Source organism: Rhipicephalus microplus, chromosome 9 (genome assembly GCF_043290135.1).
Source record: "Rhipicephalus microplus isolate Deutch F79 chromosome 9, USDA_Rmic, whole genome shotgun sequence".
NCBI lineage: Eukaryota > Metazoa > Arthropoda > Arachnida > Ixodida > Ixodidae > Rhipicephalus > Rhipicephalus microplus.
The window spans coordinates 89,259,640-89,282,373 of NC_134708.1; the positions used below are offsets into that span (position 1 = coordinate 89,259,640).

At 43.3% G+C, this 22,734-nt stretch overlaps 1 protein-coding gene across 2 annotated transcripts in view; it reads right to left on the reverse strand.

Moving 5' to 3' along the window:
• The window catches only part of LOC119165560 (uncharacterized), a 55,074-nt gene extending 37,143 nt beyond the window's left edge, over positions 1–17,931 (reverse strand). The window contains exon 1 of one of the 2 annotated variants that reach the window (XM_075872863.1): positions 17,443–17,928. In XM_075872863.1, coding sequence (XP_075728978.1) covers positions 17,443–17,550 — 108 coding nt within the window. In that variant the 5' untranslated portion in view covers positions 17,551–17,928. Of the gene's footprint in view, positions 1–17,442 lie in introns of both variants that reach the window. The other variant, XM_075872864.1, reaches the window with a different exon arrangement.
• Positions 17,932–22,734: the final 4,803 nt, after the last annotated feature.

The following is a 22,734-nucleotide window of genomic DNA, read 5'->3' on the forward strand; positions in this document are numbered from 1 at the left end:
CAGTAGGCCAGAACTACGCTGTCGTCGAAGATCGGCGTGAGGAGATGGCGTAGGGCTAGTCCAGTCGGCTAGAGCTACGCTGACCTCGGAGACCGCGAGGGCACAACCGGTTGGCACAAAATCCAGAGAACGAGTCTTCGCTGCCACAAAAAGTTGTCACTGAGTATAGGCGTGCCAGAGGGTTGGAACTACGATACAACGCGCTCGTTCATCCCGTGTCTGTAAAACGTCGTTTTCAGATGTCATCACACCATGTCTGGGAGTGTTAGGGGAGAGGCCACAGTGTCTTACCAAAGGAGGTTTGAAAAATATGATGGATTTGAAATAATTGCCCACGAGCGAAGCCGTACTCACCGTAACATGGCGGCTGCGGCAGCCATTATACGAGGGGCATGATGAGCTGTTGGCGTTGGGCGATTGAGGAGGAGCATTTTCGTGGCACTCCCAGCGAGTTTACCGTGCAACTCTTTATGGTCAAATAGTGCTCAAAGTGGGTCCTTTTGTTACTAGTGTTATTAGGAAGCCTCAAATTCAGGGCAAATTTTATCACAAACAACTACCTCTTGATTTGTGATCAACGAAACCTTTAAACTACCAGGTCAAGGCCACTTGATGTAAAAATGAGCCCCATCAGAAAATAGCACGTTTCTGAGATTGTTGGTGTAAAAGCTGGCTATTGCAGGCAAAGCATTGAAGGAGCTCCCACTCTGGCAATTTTTTTACCTCCTTTGAGTTACCCAGCCTCTTACACAGGCACGAATGTGGTAGCGCGTAGCGCGTTCTGGCAGTGCTTGGGCAATGCGACCTAGGAGAATATTATCAGGCCTGCTTACCGCCACCGTGACATCACTTGTTTTGCCCGAGCGAGCGCTCATATGGAAGGCTGTAAATACAATGCCACCATCGCCTCCTGTTCAAAGATAAAGCGTTCGTGGCAAGTTTTACATGCCTAAGAGCTTTATTCTCCCATTTGGGTAACGGTTAAAGTAATTTATTGCGCTTGAAAGCATTTGGAGTTTCACCTTTGAGCCACTTCTTCCACGAAAAAGCCAGATTGTACGCTGTCGAACGTGTGGTAGATAAAACGTTTGATGGACGAACAAAGTGACGAAATAACTTAGGTGAATTTCAATGTATTTTATTTATTTACACTCACTCATACACGCACGCACAAAATCACCATATAGGGCATGAAAAGCTTCTTTTTACTCATTTGCAATGTTTCTGCAGTTTCATTTGTAGTATTTCGAAAACCTGTCTTCATAGACCTGTAGTTATTGAAGAGAGTGTGTGCTGCTGCCACAAGTATGTTACTCAGGACGACATCAGGGTGATGACAATCCCAAGAGTGTAAGGTGCTCGCCACTGAGCCATGGAGCACTTATTATCGTAAGTGAAAACACAATCTTTCGTTTCACAAAAATATCTTGTGACTGCCAAGACAAGCGGGGTTTTCTTTTATGCTCTCATACCCCTCGCAGTGTGGCGTATCCTTTTAAAATTGAGTTTGGCCTTTCTGTCACCTACGAGTCACCCATTAGTCACCCCAGTCACCTTCCTGTAGACTTAAACTTTCTGTGGACCTCGTCTGCAGACTTTCTGCAGACGCCGAGCAGAAGGCAAGCAGACGCTTATGATGGTGTGCGCCCAGATTGCGTGCACGTGGATATATATAACTCATACGTATGTATCTATATATTCTGGATTATGGCACTTTTGATAATAATCATCAAATGGAATTCACCTTTCAGTCACCCACCAGTCACCCTCGTACAGATCCAGTCTGCAGAATTTAGGCAGAGGCTGAGCAGACGACAAGCAGCCCAGTATTTTATTGTGGGCCTGGTGAGTGCGTGTGTGGATTCACATAATTAATACGTACATATCTACAAATTCTGTGCCATGGCACAGTTGATAAGAATAACTAAATGTGTGTCACCTTTTAGTCACCTATCCTGCACCAACTAGTAACCCCTGTATACAGATTTTCTGCAGACAACAAGCAGGCTTGTGTTTTATAGGAGGCTCTGTGAATGCGTGTGTGGATGTGTATATTGAATGCGTATATATCTGTAAATTCTGGGTCACGACACATTGCATAACTGTAACGAAGTGGTCTTCACCATTCAGTCACCCATCAGTCACCCACCTGTCACCCCCTTATTGACCTAGTCTGCAAATTTCCTGCAGACGACTAGTAGACTTGCGATTAATTTTGGTTCCGGTGAGTGCATGTGTAGGTGTATATAAAATACGGATATATTTGTACATTCTGGTTCATGACATAATTTATAACAATTACTAAGTGGGCTTTACCTTTCAATCACCCATCAGTCAATCCCCGGTCGCCCTAGCTCGCAGACTGCATGCAGAAATGCTGCAGCTTTTCTGCAGCCCCATGCGACTTTCTGTTAGGTTGTAGTTATCTGTTTCAAATAAAAGATTGTTGCACATTTGTCAAGTGCAAAATAAGAGATATGTGTACTGTATGGCTACCGCAGAGCTACCATAACTTTGCACGTATTCTGTTACGTGTATCTGTAAAATTTCCAACCATATGAACTTTCCTACCACACATGGCTATATACACTGGGTAATGGATAATTGTGAAGCGCGAAAAATCTATGCGTTTGGTATTTACATACCTGTTGTTTCATATATGTGTCGGGCACCTTTTTGGTAGGTGTACGACCAACCTTCAACGCTGTATGTTGCTTGAATGTTTGTGCTAACGCAAATGATAGCTATTACTTTTAGTTCAACTATGACAAAACGCTGTGAATATTTTTAAGAAATGCTGCAGAACTTCTGTACACTTTCTTCAGACATTCCGCAGATATTCTGCACGAATGCTGCCTCCTGCACGAGTACAAATGCTCCGCAGACTTTCTGCAGAACAGGTGCACCAACGGCCTACACAGAGGGCACAGGGGGTGACAGAAAGTTTGTTATTTGTCTACATATATCCCGAATCCCGGGTGACTACTGCTCAGTAGTAATTTTGTAGATGGGCTGGAAGTTTTTTTGTAAAGGTAGTCAATCATGTCATTTAGGGCCTGGGAAAAATGCTAGCACTGGGTTTATAGTACCCAGTGTAGCCCCCGTGGGCGCTTCTACTGCACTCGCGGTTCTTGGATCGTTATATTTTTATTAGTGGTTCGTAAATATTCTTGATTGCAATAGAAATTACATACTTGAATACCAATCAACAAAGAACTTTACCGGAAGTGTCTACATGCATCTAATTTGAAGGAAACATGTTCAGTTACGGTGCCAACCAATAACGTGGTAGGAACGCCGGCCAGAAAACACTATGCACAAAACCAATGCATTGAGAAGAGCAATGCTTTCGTTCCATTTTTCTCATCCAAGTTACCAGAGGTAATACAACAAGTCCGCGGCGAAAATCGCCAAAACCAAGCTGTTTGCCAACACTGAAGGAAAAAAACACCTGTTCTTCAAACGTACTGCCACGCACGTATGTTATTTTCAGAAGTACACATGACACCTTTATTTTAGAGCAAGAACTGAACATAGTGGAGATGAGCCCCGCCGCAGTGGCCTAGTGGCTAAGCAGCTGCTCCGCAGGTTGCGGGATCAAATCCGGGCTGCGGCGGCTTCATTTCCGATGGAGGTGGAAAAATTATAGGCCCGTGTGCTCAGATTTAGGTGCACGTAAAAGAACCACAAGTGGTCAAAATTTCCGGAGCCCTCCACTACGGCGTCTCTCATATTCATATGGTGGTTTTGGGACGTTGAACCCCACATACCAATCAATAGCGGAGATGGGGTCATTGTAATGAACTAAAGATATGTAGTAGGGAAACGCGTACCTTCGAGTAATGAAGAAACTGGATGTCGACGTCAGTTTAACGAACAACACGCTCCCATTTAGTTCTTCGGTTGTACCTAAGAAACGAGAACACTCGAAACTTTGGTCCCTCTGCCGCGACAATTTGTCATGCAGCATCGTCCAACCATTCCGACTTTCAGCTGCACTCATTGCGAATATCCAGTGCACATGACGCATCACACATTTACGCTGCATCTCATGGACACAGAAAAAGACGGTCTTCTAGAGTCGCTAACAAGTCCACTTGCAAAACACGAAAAATGTTCGTCGCCCTTCGTGATTCGTATCTGTCGAGTGACGAGAGCAAGCGTAGGCACGCTTGTGCAGCGATACACATGAACTAAATGTAGTGACGTCAGAGCCCACAGCAGATGCAGTGAGAAGGCCTGAAGTTAACTAGGTGGCATTGGCTTCAGCCAGCTGTGATTCATACGCAGTAAGGCTCGTCACGCCGCACACCAGGGCCCGAATTCACAAAGCGTTCTCTTTGGCTACGCATTTTCTTAGCCAAAAATGCTCTTATCTGGAGGGATTACTATAGCGCGGGTATGAATTTAACGTATTCGGCACTTAAGAGGGCAAGGAGGACACACGATAGCCGATGAAACGACAAGGAAAGAAAGAAGTGTGTGCCGATAATATCAAGGTAGCACGCAAAGCGTCTAGCATCGAGAGTATACAATGATAGCCAATGATTCGCTGCATCTAAGTTTCAGTTCCGCGAGCGTCTGCGCTTACGGGATGCCGCGTACGTTGTAATAGGCGTTTTGGCGGGCTGTGCAAAGCCAAGCACTCGCCTTTCATCAACGACTGTAGCTAAAATAAAAACGAAATTGCTCGATGGCCTTAAGTCATCGAGCAATCCATGCACTATCTCGCCAAGTACAAGTAAACAACACTGCAGGTGCACCACATAAATGAAACCACACAAAAATCGATGCACGCAATGTTTGAAAATATGCCTCGAATGTCTTCCCCTATTTAACGCGACCAGTTACCTTACATTTCGTTGAAGCTGCGCTGCTACTTAACTAATTCGGTGCAATCTAGCACGCTATAGTGGTGAATGTAAGGGTGTTTTGTACCAATAATCAAAAATAGCCTTTGTTACAATATTCTTATTACAAGACACATGAGAGACTTTGGTGCCTGCAGACGAATTGTGCGGAAATACATAACAGCAGTAATCAAATGAAATTGTGAGCGCAACTTCACTGGTTCCATGCACTGCAGCATTTTTATAAAGCCGGAATGCGAGAACGTGCATACGCTTACGCTTTGGTATATGTCTACGTAAAATTAGGGAGACTCGTCGGGAGGTGTCTCAGTGCTAATGATTTTCACAAAACACGGTGCAAATATTTCGTCCAGCGTTGTTTGAGTGCGCAAACAAAGCAAGGGACGTGTATACGAGTCTTGAGGTCGAGAGACGTTATCACACGTGCGAAAAGGATGAAAAGAGAGAGAAAGAGACTCTCGTTTCGGCTTCGCGAAAGCTTGAAATTGATAGATAATAAAGATGATTTTCTGGCCCAGCAGACGTCTGGGAAAATCTCCGCAAAGCAGCGTCAGATGCTCGGAGAGCTTAAAAAAGTGGAGTACGCGTTATATGGGAGTGACAGCCACTCAGAAAGCGAGATGAAGTGTGACTGTCCTTAGATGTCAGAATCAATGCTAATTAGGAGAGTTGAGTTAATGAGCCAAAACTTTCCTAAATAACGATAATGGAAGCAAACTGAGCGATCATCTAGTGAAAGTGACACTAGTGACAGTGAACTCATAATAGTTGATTAGCGTTGTCACAGGCCGATATATATTTTTATTTTCTTATTTATATTTGGCAAACTATGAGAAGGTAGCCTACGTTAGAGCCGGCTACCCCAACGTCATGACAGTAATGTACAAGAATAAATAGCGCACGGTTATACAGTCACACGTGCCGGTTTCTATCTTCTAGTAACCTTGGGCAAACGCATTCTAACTATTTTTTTCTATTTTTGACAAAGTTTCACCGCACGTTTTTGCATTTGGCTTCATTCGAAAGAATGACGATATATCAGCAATAAGGCGAATGCAAGCACTGTTGTAGTGGACGAGCGGTTACAGCGCTCAACTACAATCTATGAGGTACTTGGTTCGATTCGCAGAGTCACTGAGCACTTTTTTTTTTCAAGAGGCTGCCCGGCCTGACATTATGCGTGGTGGCGGGTACTAAATTTTTGAGAAGTAGGCTTTCGCACTTGCTTCTTTCACTCCCCTTTTGACCCAAAAGCGCTGTACTGTGCTCCTTCAAATTCAGTTGTCATAATTTTCTCCTCCATCCTCTCTTATCGCAAAAGTGTCCAGTGCTGAAGTACCAATATCATACCTGGTATATTACTTTTCACGTGTTTGGATATTCGACCAGCAATCAGTCTTCACGGTGTTTTGAAGAAAATCTACACATGCAGTGAGCTAACTGCTTGCAGCCAAGTTGACTGCCTTTGTAGGGACACGCTTTCGTGCTAATTTGGTGGGCATTATCACATGCAGCAAGACCAAAGAGCACGGAGGGTTAGAGCTGACGCAAACAGAGTGATTAGTTTGTGTTTTCTCTCCCGCTATTTTTCATGCTGCACGCTTCAGTGTAATATCGCTGTCAATGGTTAAAATGAACTATAGCAGTTAATCGAGTTCCGCTGAGAGGGTCCCCTATTGTCCAGAATGGAACAGAACAATGGCGATTTGATTTGTGTGATAAAGAGATACCATGCTTTTGGTTACTAGAATAAAACTTCTAAACTGAAGTTTATTTTTTATTAACAACAGTTCCAGTTCAGACGAAAGGTGCATGGACGAAATTCGTGTATTCAGCTTGACTAGGTTTGTGACCTTAATTGTAATTGCGAACCGGTATCACAGTATGCATAAATATCACACACATATACAACCACGGGTGATAGCTTGCTTATTCCGATTAAAATTTAAAGGTTAAAATCGACATGTTCAACCAACGCAATGTGTATGAGATATGCCATGTAGAGTAGCTATGCTCTAAACTAATCTTCGCAGGTTCGTTCCATTTTACCCAATTTCTTGCCCATGACTGTACGTTGGTAAATGAAACAACTTCTTCGAACACACATATTTTGTGTAAGGTTACATTTATTTTTATGCAGTACAAAACAAATTGAAATGTATAATGGCTCAAAAGAGAAATAACTAGAAACAAATTCAGCCAAATCATTACCAAACTTACTCACCAATGATAAACGATTCTCATTTAAAAGATACATACATACATACATAAATGCACACACACATATACATATGTACACCCATACATACATACATACATACACTCAGGTGTAAATATTAAAATGAGTGGCTATAAAACAACAATTCTAATGCACTCATTTTGAATATACTACAGAAAGTTTTTACGAGAGAAATCCACCGGCACTGTTATGTCTGAACACGGTGTTTCTCAAACCATCTCGCAAAAACTTGATGCATAGTTTTGCGCTGCTGCCCAGTGACAAGCAGTTTTTATGAAAAACACAAGAATAAAGCCCTTGACAATGTCATGCTAAAAAAAGGGCTGTGCATCAATATTTTGTACATGTCTGCAAGAGTACTCTGTTTATTTACATAGCTTGGCTCATTCACAGCCCACTAACAAAGCATGTTAGGACACTTGGGCTGAAAGTTGGCACAGCGCGAGTAAATTCTAGACAATACATGAATGATACAATTATAAGCTACTAAGCTCCTTGGCGCAAACAGTGTTTATATTGACAGCTATAGGTGCCATTTCGTTTCCCCAAAACACTTCTCAAAAGTAGAATCAACTTTATTTAGCTAAAAGTTTCTATTCTGGCGCGTCGTGGTGGCTCAACGGTAGAAGTGACTCTTTCAGCCAAGAAAACAAAGACCAATTATTTTTCCAGTTCGTTAATTCACCCCATGCTAACAATGAGACAGCTGGTAGGAGTGCTTTTGGAGAGAGGAAACCACCACATTCCCACCAGTTGTGGCGTTGGGTAGCTACTTCACTTGGAAAAAATGATGAAATACACTCCTCCAAAAGACTTCAAAGTTTGCACATCAACACACAGTTCCCATACAGCTGTCTATTAGTCTGCTTGAAAAATTAGTCTATTAGTCTGCTTGAGAAACAGGGATTTTGATGATGAAGTTTCATCAAAATCCCTGTTTAAGCGTGTTGTTAAATTATATTTGCTGTCTTGCGTGCCCTTCATAGTATGAGTAGACCTCTAACAACATGTGGCTTAAGACCTGTTACATTAAAGAACTCAATTCTACTATTCCTATATGTATGTCGTCGTCCCTTGCAAGTAGCGCTATGTCATGTTTTTTTTTTTCCGTGCTGAGCTTCCGCTTTCTAATGTATAATTTCTTACTGATAGCCACAACCCTGTTGGACAGTGCTTGGGTGGTAGGGCCATTGTCAGGCAGTTAATTCTGCCTTTAGCCATACCATCCCTCGACATGTATTATGTTGAAAATAAACAATTCAATTCAATTCAATTCAAAATATTGAGTTTACTGGTGGGCAAAGACTGTACACTATGTGAGGTGATGCTCCAGTGCACTGCATGTATGTCTTGCTGCTGGCCTCAACTGCGATGTTGCTCAGCACATATGTGTAAAATAACAACTAATACTATGCCACTGCAAAGTAATTATGTGTCATTTGCATGAAACAGGGACCACAATAAAAGAACATAACAACATTTGCCTTCACAAAGTTAAAAAAATGTTAATAAATTTCCAGAGAGTTTTCACAGTTTATCTGAGGATAGTAATATTGGCTGTAAACACATTCTTACTTCCATTAACAAACTATTTTAAGATGCCAGATTCAATATTAGAGTATACCAGCACTTTTGTAGGGCTAAACAATTGTACAGGCACCTAGAAAAACACAAGTGAATGCATGCTATAGCTACATATAAAAATAAATACTTTTATTTTTAGTCTGAGTAGAGCTGCATAGATGATAAGTCAATTGCATTACATTATGAACAAACCTATCCGAGCAAAGTATACATTTAAAAAGTTACACTTACACAGCAGATAAGTAGATCCGAGCAAAGTATACATTTAAAAAGTTACACTTACACAGTAGATAAGTGGACTTTTGAAGAACGGACAGGCAGTGGGATAATACCCAAGCACTAAAATCTACTGTTAAGATATACTAGGAGTAGTGATGATCCTCCTCCTTCCAAATAAAATAATCCACATAGATTCCCTTCCCAGAGCTTATACACTCATGGCATCATTGGTGTTATACAAATGAGTGTACACTGAAGGATTACATCGACTAAGTACACGATTACTGCATCCATGGCTTTACTTCTTGTACTACAAAGAATGCAAACACAGTTAACATTGGCGACCATGGATGCTGTGATTTCTGGCATGTTAATGTAGAAGCACGCAGGCACTTAACACACATGTTAAAAACTTCAGCTCAAAAATATTTGCCCACTAACACTACAGCAGCCTTTAAATTAGTGTCATAGTTTGGTATCTTCCATGCAAAATTTAAATAATTTCGAATGCAAGCAAATGAACTGCTGAATAATGCACTGCTAAGAAGTTAAGAAGCAGCTGCTCTTGACATCACAATGTGCTCTTTCTGCTGTTGTATTCTTTCAGCAGGAGAACAGTCACTGGCGGTCCCTTTATATTTGTTGGTCTTCTTTGCTCTGTTCTTGATGCACTGTACATGACCGTGGAGCACCGAACCCTTGTTACTGCTGGAACTTGAAAAAATACAAATCATTGTTACAACCATGCTACATGCTAGAGTGAATAGTTGTCAGGTATGTGGTCATATTTACAGATATTGTATTTTCAGAAGCCAATGACAATCCTCAACACACACACACACACAAACAGTGAAGACTGAAAATATATTTAATATGATACAAGAGCAAAACTACAATGTTATAGATGAAGGCATGAAACTTCTGACAGGCATAAAAAGCCAATAGAGTTTCTTCTATTTCGACTTTACACTAGGTGCGAGAAGTAGGCCACAAATAAGTTCATTAAGAAAACCAAGTTAGACTGCATTACAACACAACAGCCAATGTTCATAACTTTAAGGCTGTCTAACATAGCCAGCTCACCATACCGCATATAGGAGCAAATGGGCAGTCTAGAAGACACAAAGAACTTGTGGATTATGAGTGTGCTTGTTGCTGACATCTATTATTCTAAATGAAGAAAACCTTTCAAAAATGCACTTCATCAGGGGAAATAATCATACGCAACAAACACAACGGGCTCCTACAGGTGCCACCAACACTCACCATTATTGTTGATACCAGTGTCTTGCCGGATGGATATGCTGCGTCCTGCACAGAACACCAAAGGAGCGCTCCATGACTTGGATTGCTTGTGTGCTAGCTGCATCGCTCTGCTGCTAAAATAGGCTAGCCACAGACAGAGAAATTAGAAGCCATGGCTTTGAAACACACTGAACGTCACCTTTAGAGATCAACAATGCATACTTAGGTCAGGTACAGTTTGTAGAAAAATATATATCACTATGCAATCGTGCTGAACATGTTCGGCTGAAACACAAGCAACAGCACTGAAAGAGAAAAAGCGACATTAGGTGAAAGATGCAGTTACTGGCCCTATATCATCTGAGGTTTCTTCAATAGGTCTTTCTCCTTGCAAGTTGTGAACAGCCAGGCAATTTTCACCCACTTGCTATTTTCTTACAGAGCACTTGATCCTCAGAGGGAGTCACAAGCTCGAGAGCTCAATAAGGAATCAAAGTATTTGTGCTCGTTTCAATGCACAAGCTTTTGAGTCTCAGTATATTGGAGTTTCATTCATAAGCTGCAGGCTTTCAGCTTTAAACATTGTCAATTATCTTGCAATTTAGTTCCATAAATGTTGAATAAGAATTATGTGTAAGAATATTACAGGTATTCACTGAAAGCAACCATGCTTGCGTTTTCAATTTGTGCACAGTAAGTGGTGTTCATGTAATCGTATGTATTAAAGAAAAACTAACCTTGCAGCCAGCCGTTAGGCAGTTTTGTGCCCTCAAAGCTCCCAAGCAGATCGCAGTCCTTCCAGATGAGGCTGCCATGCATGCTTCCACGCCACATCCGCTGAATGATAACGGTCCCAGCAGTGACATAGGCTTGCACAGTTAGGGAGAACGTGTCCTTCCTATTTTTGACCAGGTGCTTCAAGTAATGATGAGGATTGATGTGCCAGAATGTGCAACTGATGCATCACAGGACCTTAACAAACCAATCTCTGCGATCTGTGAAGAGCCAAAAACGAGATATTTAAAAACAATCATTAAAAGCACTCACTTCTAAAACTTATTTGAGGAAGCTATCACTTCGTTAATGTGACCAAAATCTGCTATAATCACTTTGAAATAAACTGAAGCCTCATGTAAAATTTACGTACCACAATATATATGTCCTACTGAAGTACAGTACTACCACAGTGGTAATCGTCTATAGAACTAATTTTCCAAAATAACATAAATTTTTTAAGTGCAACCTGTCTCCTGAAAAATAAATTCACATTAACTTTCCAACTATCAAACGTGGTCATTCGACAAGCCCAATTACATAATCAAACAAAAACTCACTTGTATCAAATCACAAAAAACTTTTTATGTATTTGCTCCGTAATATATGTATGTATATAACAGTAGTAGTAAATTTTTCATGCTTCAACTTACCATAGAGAAACATTACATCTGATGGGCTTAAAAACTTGCACACGTTATAGAACTGCGTGAATTATAGTACCGGTGAAATTTAGTTCTGCAAGGTGAACTCACCGATGGCAGCATTTAGTAGCCGTCGGTGTCATGAGGAACCAAGTACGGCCAACAGGCAAAGGGCATCTGCAGACTGGAAGCTGCCAATGACAGCAATGAAGGGCTGGCCAGGGCCAGGCGTGCACGTCCATTGATAAAGTGTAAGAACTGGCCATGACCGGCTGTTGTCAAGGCTCTAGTGCCGTGCAAAACGATGGCCAGACGAACTCGGAAACCCGTAGTTAGGCGATATTGGCCTACAACTTCATCCAAAGCAAGGCACCGGTGAAATCTTTGCTTTTTCTGAGGGCCGGAGGGAAGCTTGACGTTCGCGGGCTCTCGCTGCCACATAGAACTCTCAAGTTGTTACCGAAGAACAGTCTAGGCGTGCTTCCAAAGTAACACGATCCACAACAGAATGTAGCATCTTGCAGCTTTGGATGATCACATCACAGCGCTAGGTCTGGGGGCCGGAGGGAAGCTTGACGTTCACGGGCTCTCGCTGCCACACAGAACTCTCAAGTTGTTACCGAAGAACAGTCTAGGCGCGCTTCCAAAGTAACACGATCCACAACAGAATGTAGCATCTCGCAGTTTTGGTTGATCACATCACAGCGGTAGGACTATGGTTATCACAAAAAGGAGAAGTGACGACTTAACAAACAAAAGCGCCAAGAGGCCCCACCACAACTTCGCAGGGCGAAACAGTTATCAACGCTGTCTTTCAATTTTCGGTCACACGAGCACAGCTTGTTCACAAGTCTTGGAACGTCAACACAGCACCACTGTTCACAACGAATATCGTATCACTCCCGAACAGTACATTGCTCTCAAGTAAATAGAAGCGTACGGGCTAACTAGTGGCGAAGCAAGAACCGAGTGCGTAGTTCATACGTTTCTGTACGTACTTGGGGTCACTCAAGTAACGTGTCGAAACGCTGTCAATCCGAAATGTCGCACAGCACCCAACTGAGAGACTGGAAAGTCAAGCGAACGAACTGTTACCGGCACACAAACACATATTGCAGGCTTCTCGAGTGCTAGTTGCCGTCGATACATCGACGCCGATCCCCGCTTTATAACCACACCGACGCACAGGCTTCGCTGCGTTTCACCGTACACCATTGCACTGCCACAGCTTTCCGCACTGCTTACACGCACCGAAAGAGCTGCTGTAATCACACCACATCCGGTAAAACGCTGAAGTAACTCATGCGAGAAGCGTTTGCTGAAAGTCGCACCGACCGATATGCTGTTCACGACGCCATGTTGTTTTCGACAACTGCGCAGCACATAAGAGAGCTCTTAGAAAGTACTTGCACTATTTTCACGGCGTGAAAAAATTTTCTCTTATGTGCGAGGGGGGTGATATGACGAACAGGACAGGCGTGCCAGATGAAAGAACTGTGTTTTGGCAACGTCACGGAGTGAGCTGATGTAGAGGGTATTGCTTCACAACCAATCAAAAGCTGTGCCTGTCGGCCAAGCCGTCGTCTGCTCGCGTTTGTCGTCTGCTTCGATCAGAGCATGCGACAGGGGATTCGCCTTCGCAACGCTATTATTCTTAGGTCAAGTGGTCGCTAAGTCGCACAAAATACATGTCAGTGGCTCGCTCTATTTTTGAATGATGTTCGTGCGCCAAGTTAAATGGCTGGCAATTGACGCAGGGATGAATTCAGCCAAGGTTTGCTCCAGAATCGTGAGGGTTTGCATATTTTCGGTGTCAAACAAAGTTACTAGGGTCATTTCATTTTGATTGCTTGCCATATTATCACGGTCCATATCGGTGTCTGAACAGGGAAGGTGAAGATGCATGATTTGTTTGCAGTTCTATGCGTAACCACGCGCACCCCTAATACGCTTTGGTTTTCAAAGTACGCTTTGTTCCAGATCGTCGCAAAGTGTATCGACAGCTGTATTTCAGAGATCGCAACCATTGTACAGTTAGAGCCAATGAAAGTACACTAGAGCACAAACTTTATGAACCACTCACTGAAAACTTCCTCTCATTTTTATTTCCAATAGCGTGCAAAGAATGTGCTCCCATTAACCTCTTTGGTGGTAATTTCCACCAATGAGGCAAGGATCTCGAGTCGCACTTTTAATTGGATGAGATGGGGCGCAACACGACAACATAACAAATAAGGTTGATCCTATGCCATGCCGCGTTCGAATGCACCGACCATTCACGTATCACATTGGTTTTCATCCAACCACAAATCTTTACATGCGTAGTTGTATGCCATTGACGCCCAATAGAATTCTTCAATTACTGCGACTTCGAACTTATTGGACGATGGTGGTTGTCAACACCATCAACTGCGTACAAGGGAAACAACACGCGAAGCTCAAAGCGCCGAAAGAAATAAAAACGCACCAGCAGTCATCAGGCAGCACTTAATGGGCGTGAATTAACTCAAAACCAGCCAGGGCACCAAAGTATACCGCCGCGGCAGCAGGTTCTAAGTAGCCACATTGTTCCTAAAAGTGGTCCGGACCCCTCTTAGGATTTTCTCTCAGCCATGCTGTTTTTACGCACAATTTCGCTTCGTGAATCCACTTACGAGCACTTTTCGGTGACGTAAGGAAATATAGCAACTGCATCACCATCGCTGACAAGTTCCCGGGCAGTCACAGCGCGCTTTATTTGCAGCGGCCGATGTGACAACGATGGCCTCTTACGACGTTTTTTCGTTTCGTGAATCGACTTACGCAACAAAATCTCTCTTGCGCAAAAATGTTTTCGTAAGTGAGTTTTGGGAATCCGGCCCCAGATGAGCTGAACCATAAGTTGTTTCGCGTTTAAAAGACGAATAGTCCTGCCATTAGCCAAAGGCTTTAGTCGAGCAAGCTTTTGAATTTTGATATGATCCTTGACTTTTTCCGCAAGCATGAGGCCAATCAATCAAAAGAAGATGGAGCGTGTGGGGTGTTACACTGTTACGCTTATCTACACGTGCACCCACTCAATTAACGGTGTTTGTGTTAGCCTGTTCTCTTTTCTTTGAATCAAAGACTATGACCGTTGACGTAGAACTGCCGATAACACACACAGAGTGGCAATTCCTGTCCTCGTCTCTCCGCTAGTCGTGCGAAGCAACCACTGACCAAGCACTGCATGTTTAAGGCACCGTGCAGCATAAACAATGGTTTCACGAAAACGAAGTTTTTAATGTATAGAGCAGAGGATTTTATTTCAAACAATAAACAAAACGAAGGAGTCACACAGGCCAACGGTCATCTTTCGATACACTGGTCAAGCCTAAATGTTGGCCTAACCCCAACCGGCCCGCGTATGCATAACACTCGTTGCGCGTTTTCATTGGGAAACCAACACAGAGCAGTGACAAGACAACATATCTGAAAATCTCTTCCTGCGGTCGCCGACGTGTCATGATCCACAGATAAAGCAGTGAGATGCCCACTAATGTCATTCAAATTAGTTTTAACACCCATTAATTGATTGATATGGGGTTTAACGTCCCACAGCCACCATATGATTATGAGAGACGCCGTAGTGGAGGGCTCCGGAAATTTTGACCATTTTGGGTTCTTTAACGTGTACCCAAATCTGAGTACACAGGCCTACAACATTTCCGCCTACATCGGAAATGCAGCCGCCTTAGCCAGGATTCGAACCCGCAACCTGCGGGTCAGCAGCCGAGTACCTTAGCCACTAGACCACCACGGCGGGGCAGTTTTAACACCCATGAGCAAGAATGAAGGGTGCTTTGAGCGTTCTGGCGCCATCGGTCAACAATTCGTGCTGTTTTCATGGCAGGTATGATATTGATGAAGTTTCAGAAGACGAATCTTTTGTGCTTCTGTCATGTGAATATGTCGTTTGACACGCACCCATGATGCTCTGATGGGGCGTGCAATGGCTTTGCTAATGCGAATGGCATTGCGAATGTTTTACCCAGATAAACAAATTAGCTGCTATTGAAGGGCAAACAGGGGTGATTTTGTTAGATATGAAGCAGCTCTTTGACTAGCCTGTTTAATGCTGTCCCGTGAGTACACACCAACATTCTCGCCGCCGGTACTCGAGCGGTCCTAAGTAGGTCGAGTCGCAGATTCGTGTTGACATCACCCTCTCCCTCACCCGCAGCAGCTGCTGTCCCTTCCACCCACTCGCGACAAGCTTCTCACTTGCTTGACCCTCTTCGCCTTAAGCAATGCTAAACAACACGTCGAGTGGAAACACTAAACAGATTTAGTTGCACGTCCAAAGCAGCCATACGGATGCAGCCAAGCAGCCATTCGCAGTGGGAGGCTGCGTCCTTACGGCTGCTGCAGACGCCCAGATAAATGTCTACGGTTTTGGCTCGTTTATCTGTAATAAAACGTACACAAAACCCCACCCACCTCCCAGGTGTTTACGTTTCGAACAAACGTTTACTCGAGTAAATGCTACTCCAAGTTTTACTTCAAATCAATTGTCCGGCCACCACGTCGACGCCCGTATCAACTGGGTCAACGCTTGGGCACCGCTCTTGCTTCGGATCCCAATGATCAGGGTTCCCGTCCAGAATGTGGTTCATTTTTTCGCTCTGGACGAATGGACGAAAATACTTTACAATAAAAAATAAAAAAAACCCTGTAGGGTTATCGGCCCGAGCTCACGCCACGCTCAAGTTTTGTGTGGTGAGGCGTAGCCTTTCCACCACTGTCCGGGCCCACTGAATTTCCCGCAGTTGTTCGTGCAGATCTGAGCTAGTCAGAACGCTCTCGAAACTAGATGTACTTCACCGGAATCTTATCGTTCCGTGAATCCCAGTTCTAAAAACGTCAGATCTGCCTGGAAAGCGCAGCCTAATCACACCGAAAGCTAGAACAGCAGCCTTTCATTGATCATTCCAAATACTTTTTCGGTAACTGCTCCAAGCACACTGCTTAGTACCCAGTAAACCATAAATACTTTTACTTTTTCTGCAGTTGGCCGCATTCACTATGGTATCCTTTGTCAATATTTGGAGAACCCTGGTATTCACTACACACTTGTTATGAATTTTATGCTATTTGTTTATGTAGTGGGTGACGATGATGAAGAATCATGCCTGAAGTGGGTATGTGCCACAAAGATTACGAACAAGTTTTTAATGCGTTGGAGCATTGGATGAGCACTCTTTAGGCAATTTAGATATTGTGACACCTGGTTGTCGGATGTTCTAAAACGCTTTGATTCTCATATTAACGCGATACTATTCTCGGCATCAAACCTGCCTAAGGCCAGTTTATAGAAGAATTACAAGCACTGGCGTGGCTCAGTGGAAGAATACTGCGCTGGCCCGAAGCGCAGCCGCAACAATGTTGTTTACGTGATCAGTTGCTTTTTCTTTCGACACTGGTTACGAACACCGGTGGTGGCTGCGGCGGCGGCGGCGGACAACTATGGCATAGTGCGTGACCCGTGTTCTGATCTCACAGCAGCTTTCACTGTAAAATGGACATAATGTGTTACGGCAATAAGTTTCTGGCGCCTACGGATAAGATCTGTATTGCTCTTATTACTTTATTCACTTCACACTTTTCGATAATAACTAGTATGTTCAATATAAGGTATATTCTTAATTTGTGCACGTGAAGATAACACATCGAATGTTTTCGTCATTATTGATTGATGTCACTATAGCCCCATCATTTTGTAAGTTGGCTATCATCCCTTTGTTTTTGCTAAAGAAAGGAAACAGCGCCACGTAAAATACCTCTGCGCGGAAACAATACAATTCAACATCCGGTCATATATATCAATACAGATGGAACGCTCACTTACGTTTATGATAGAGTAGGCCCTCCTCCGAAAGCTTGGTGAAAATCGCACTGGGCGCGTCATATCTGCGATGAAAATGACGTACATTGCGAGCAACAGCAGTTTGTACATTGCAGCGTAGCTAATAGCACATAAGCACGTTCCATGGAACACTGAATATGCCACCTTTTGTATTGGAGGAAGCTAGTATGGTGTGCAGTTTTTTCTGCCAGGTCTTCCAACAGAGCGCAGACAAACAATGCCCGCGTACGTCTGCTGTATCGTCGCAGCTCGCATTGTGTTACATTCATTTCGGGACGCCGAATAAGAGAGCCGTCAACATTACCATAGCGTCTGCCTGAAATGATGACGTCAAAAACTCTTCCCTCTGGAAGCAAATAAAGCAGAGGGAAATATTAGGCACAGAAAGGGGCACAAGCTAACTGATGTGGCACTGTTTGGAACCAACTTTTTTTGAATAACATCTGCTTGATCACTGCTGGGTCATGTTGTTGCTGTAATACCATGCATCCAGGCTGCAATACTCTGCGTAGTAATAGTTTTTGTAGTGTTCATTTCACTAGCACCAATAGACCCACAGTCAATGGTGGGTTGAAACCTTAGCTGACACTCAATGCTGCCGATCAATCATTAAGGAAACATTGCTCCGTATTGCAGCTGCTGTTTGTGCCATTCAATGCCTGCGTGTCGCTATTGAGCATGCCACTATTGTCTTGTGATTTGGACAATTATATGATCTATTGGATGAGCCGAATATGCAGTTGCCAGCGCGCACTTCTTCCAAAGCTTGCTTTTTTCATGTGCTTTTTTTGCAGTGCAGTAGCACTGGTGTCACTGCCTTTTCAAAACTCAGAACGAGCTGTAGGTAGCGCAAGGTATGACCAATGAGATTCGTAAGATGGCTAGAAATAACAGGGGAATTGCATGCCTCTTTTATCTACTCCCAAAGAAGTTTAGATGTAATATTTTATAGAATATATGATGAACTTTAGAGTTCAGAAGTTGTTTTATGCAAGGAACAAAGAAAGACGAAAAGCATTTTCGCTTACTTCCGACTGACGTACGTTTAGTAGTATATTATAATATACATAGCGTAAAATACTAGTGGAACACTTGCATCTGATTACCTCATCAAAATTACACGTGTGCATTATACTTCATTTTTGACCAGATGGCATGAAGAAAAAATTTCTTTTAGGGTTGAAGGAAGGGATGACAATCATGTACGTTCATAATTGCCTTGGCTGTTTTCTGCAGCTTCTCTAAACTCACGCGTGAAGTGGTTTTTCTTTGTGTCTAATGAACAAAGAAGTTATTTGACGTATGCATGTGGGAGGTAGTGGCGAGATACTGCACCAGGGTGGCCAATTCTTCCTTGGTGAGGGAGTGCGTTCCCGGTGGTGGTTACCGGTGAGGCGCCGCACCCCAGGCCTCGTAATGCAGTTCCATCACCACGCGGATTTTTGTTTATCCGTTTGGGAACTGCGTGGCACCGAGATTTGAACCGCGGACCTTTTGCATGCGAGGCGGATGCTCTAACCACTACGTCATTGCTGCTTTATGCAAAGGTACGGAAGAAGCAGGCTGGAGACCAGGCAGTAGGAGATTATGGCATTGGTACTAGAAACGCCAGAGGAGAGCTACTAGTAGAATTCGCAGAACGCAATATTTACAAATTTTGAATACCTTCTACCGAAAACGAGGAAACCGAGATTGGATATGAAGGAGCCCTAATGGCGAAAATAAGAACGAAATAGACTTTATAATGAGTGCACACCCAGGCATTGTGCAGGATGTTGAAGTGGTTGGCAAAGTACGATGCAGTGACCATAGAATGATACAGTCTCAAATTCGCCTAGACTTGAGAAAGGAACGACAGAAACTGATACACAAGAAGCCAATCAATGAGCTAGCACTGAGAGGGAAATTACAGGAATTCAGAGTCTTGCTTCAGAACAGGTACTCGGCTCTTAGTGAGGAAACCAACCTTAGCATAGATACAATGACTGATAATCTGACGAGTATCATTACGGAGTGTGCAGTGGAAGTTGGAGGCAGAGTAGTCAGACAGGACACTGGTAAGCTTTCCCAGCAAACAAAGAATCTCATTAAGAAGCGTCAAATCGTGAAAGTCTCAAGTACAACAGACCAAATAGAACTGGCCGAGCTTTCGAAGTTGATTAATAGGCGTAAAGTATCCGACGTAAGAAGGTATAACATGGAGAGAATTAAACAACCTCTGAAAAAGGAAGGAAGCGTCAAAGCAGTGAAGAGAAAACTTGGGATAGACAAAAATCGGATGTATGCACTAAGGGACAAAGAAGACAAAATAACTACCAATATGGATAGGATAGTTAAAATAACGGAGGAGTTCTACAGAGATCTGCACAGTAGCCGGGACAGCCACGACTTTAATACTATAAGAACTAGCAGTAACCCAGATGACACCCCATCAGTAATTATGAAAGAAGTCAGAAAAGCTTTGGAGAGCATGCAAAAAGGCAAAGCTGCTGGTGAGGATCAGGTAACATCAAATCTGCTAAAAGATGGAGGACAGATTGTGTCAGAAAAACTAGCCAACCTGTTTACAAGGTGTCTCCTGATAGGAAGAGTACCAGAGTCTTGGAAGAACGCTATCATCATCCTAATACATAAGAAAGGAGATGACAAGGACTTGAAGAATTACAGGCCGATTAACTTGCTCTCTGTAGTATACAAGCTATTTACAAAGGTAATTGCTAACAGAGTAAAAAAAAACATAAGAATTCAATCGACGAAAGGAAGAAGCGGGATTTTGAACAGGCTACTCAACAATCGACCACATTCATAATATTAATCGGGTAATAGAAAAATGCTCAGAATATAACCAACCACTATACATAGCCTTCATAGATTACGAGAAGGCATTTGATTCAGTAGAAATATCAGCCGTCATGCAGACACTGCGGAATCAGGGCGTCGATGAAGCATATATAAACATCCTGGAAAAAATCTACAGGGGATCAACTGCTACCATAGTGCTTCATAAAAAAAGCAACAGAATACCAATCAAGAAGGGTGTAAGGCAGGGGGACACAATCTCCCCAATGCTACTTACCGCGTGCTTACAGGAGGTTTTCAGAAGCCTAGAATGGGAACACTTAGGGATAAGAGTTAATGGTGAGTAGATTAGAAACTTGCGCTTCGCCGAAGACATTGCATTGCTGAGTAACTCGGGGGACGAACTGCAACTCTCGATTACGGAGTCAGACAAGGAGAGCAGAAAGGTGGGTCTTAAAGTGAATCTGCAGAAAACGAAAGTAATATACAACAACCTCGAAAAAGAGCAGCGCTTCGAGATAGGTAATAGTGCACTTCAAGATGTAAAAGACTATGTCTACTTAGGGCAGGTAATAACCGCGGAGCCGAACCACGAGATTGAAGTAACTAGAAGAATAAGAATGGGGTGGAGCACATTCGGGAATCACTCTCAAATTATGACAGTTAGATTGCCACTATCTCTCAAGAGAAAGGTATATAACAGCTGTACCTTGCCGGTACTTAGTTACGGAGCAGAAACCTGGAGACTTACAAAGAGGGTCCAGCTTAAATTGAGTACGACGCAGCGAGCAATGGAAAGAAAAATGGTAGGTGTAACCTTAAGAGACAAGAAGAGAGCAGAGTTGATTAGGGAACAAACTGGGGTTAAGGATATCACACCTGAAATCAAGAAGAAGAAATGGACATGGGCTGGGCATGTAGCGCGTAGACGGGACAACCGCTGGTCGTTAAGGGTAACTAACTGGACTCCAAGAGATGGCAAGCGGGTTAAGGAGAGACAAAAGGTTAGGTGGGGAGATGAGATTAAGAAGTTTGCGGGTATAAAGTGGCAGCAGCAAGTACAGAACCAGGTTAACTGGCGGAACATGGGAGAGGCCTTTGTCCTGCAGTGGACGTAGTCAAGCTGATGATGATGATGAAAGAACACAGAAGTAATGCCAAAGTACTGTGTATATATCTAAAATGCGGCACAGTTGCACCTGGTTTCATTGTTTTTTTTTTGTTTTCGCTGCGCTCTGTCGTACGTTTTTTCACATCAATGTACTACCCTGTACACAACACTTTCGGCACATGGGACGAATCTGTTCTTGTGCTGTTTATTGATATTTATTTTAAAGACGATAGCCTTTCTTCAAATACTGAAACCAAGAAATTTCAGTCTGTCTGTTTGTTCCACGATTCAGCTACCCGGCTAAAACCTAAGCACTTGCTCAATTGCCAGCCACCTAAAACTGGTGACTGCGTTCATACTTGTTCTACAGCGTTGGTTCTTACAGCGTTAGCGAGCGTGAGCGAGCGTGACCAGGGTGAGGTAAAGGGAGCCGAAGGAGTAGCCCTATGTATGTGTTGTGTGCAGGGCGTGCTGCTATTAAATTGGCTCCATTAGATACTAATGAAGAAACGAGCGTAAGTGACATGTTAAGTGACACTTTGATGTGAAAAGCCTTCAAAAGCACTCGCGATGATGGAACTACAGGACATCATACAGCAGTGTGTGACAATTACTAAGTGTGTTCGCGAATACTGTGAGCTGTGACTGTTGGCTTTTCCGTGCCCGTGTATTTTTAGCGTTTTTATTATGTTGAAGGAGCGAAAGCACCTGATTATACTAAGGCACATGTTGTACTCTGCGTATCATGTTCTTCAAAACAGTTGTGTTTTATTGAAGGAATTGCCTGCGACATGAACTTTAGTATTCTTACGTTTACATTGATGTCCAGTGTCTCACGCACTGCAAGCGTTTGGTGAGCTGGCGTGCTGAGTGAGCCACATTGACATGTTTACACACATCTGCTATATATCACATTACAACTGCATTATGTTTTGCATGCATTTGCTGTATTTACAGAGCGGGGCAGCTCACAAATTAGCTTTAACACGCTAGCTGACCCAGTAGGCTATTGTAGTTCATTGTGTTTTTGTGTGTGCACCGAAAAAAAAACTGGGACAATTTTACGCGCTTCTGTTTCAGGATAGCATTTGAACGTGCTGCTGCAGGACGGCATCGACGCAACCACCACGTAGCAGGGGAACCCTCCTGCCGGGCAGTCTAGCTACGGCCGTTAACCCACCCTAAACCTACGGGTTGAGCACGGTCGGCTTTTTATTGTATTTACTTCGGCAACACTGTAAACAAGTTGTTGTAAAGTTTTGAATGAGGGGTGTAGGACCACGGCAAGAAGTGGTTGTGTGGCAGTTTTGGTTTACTTTACTTGGTGCGGTAAGCGTGGGGAGGCATGCCAGCCATTGCGCTGC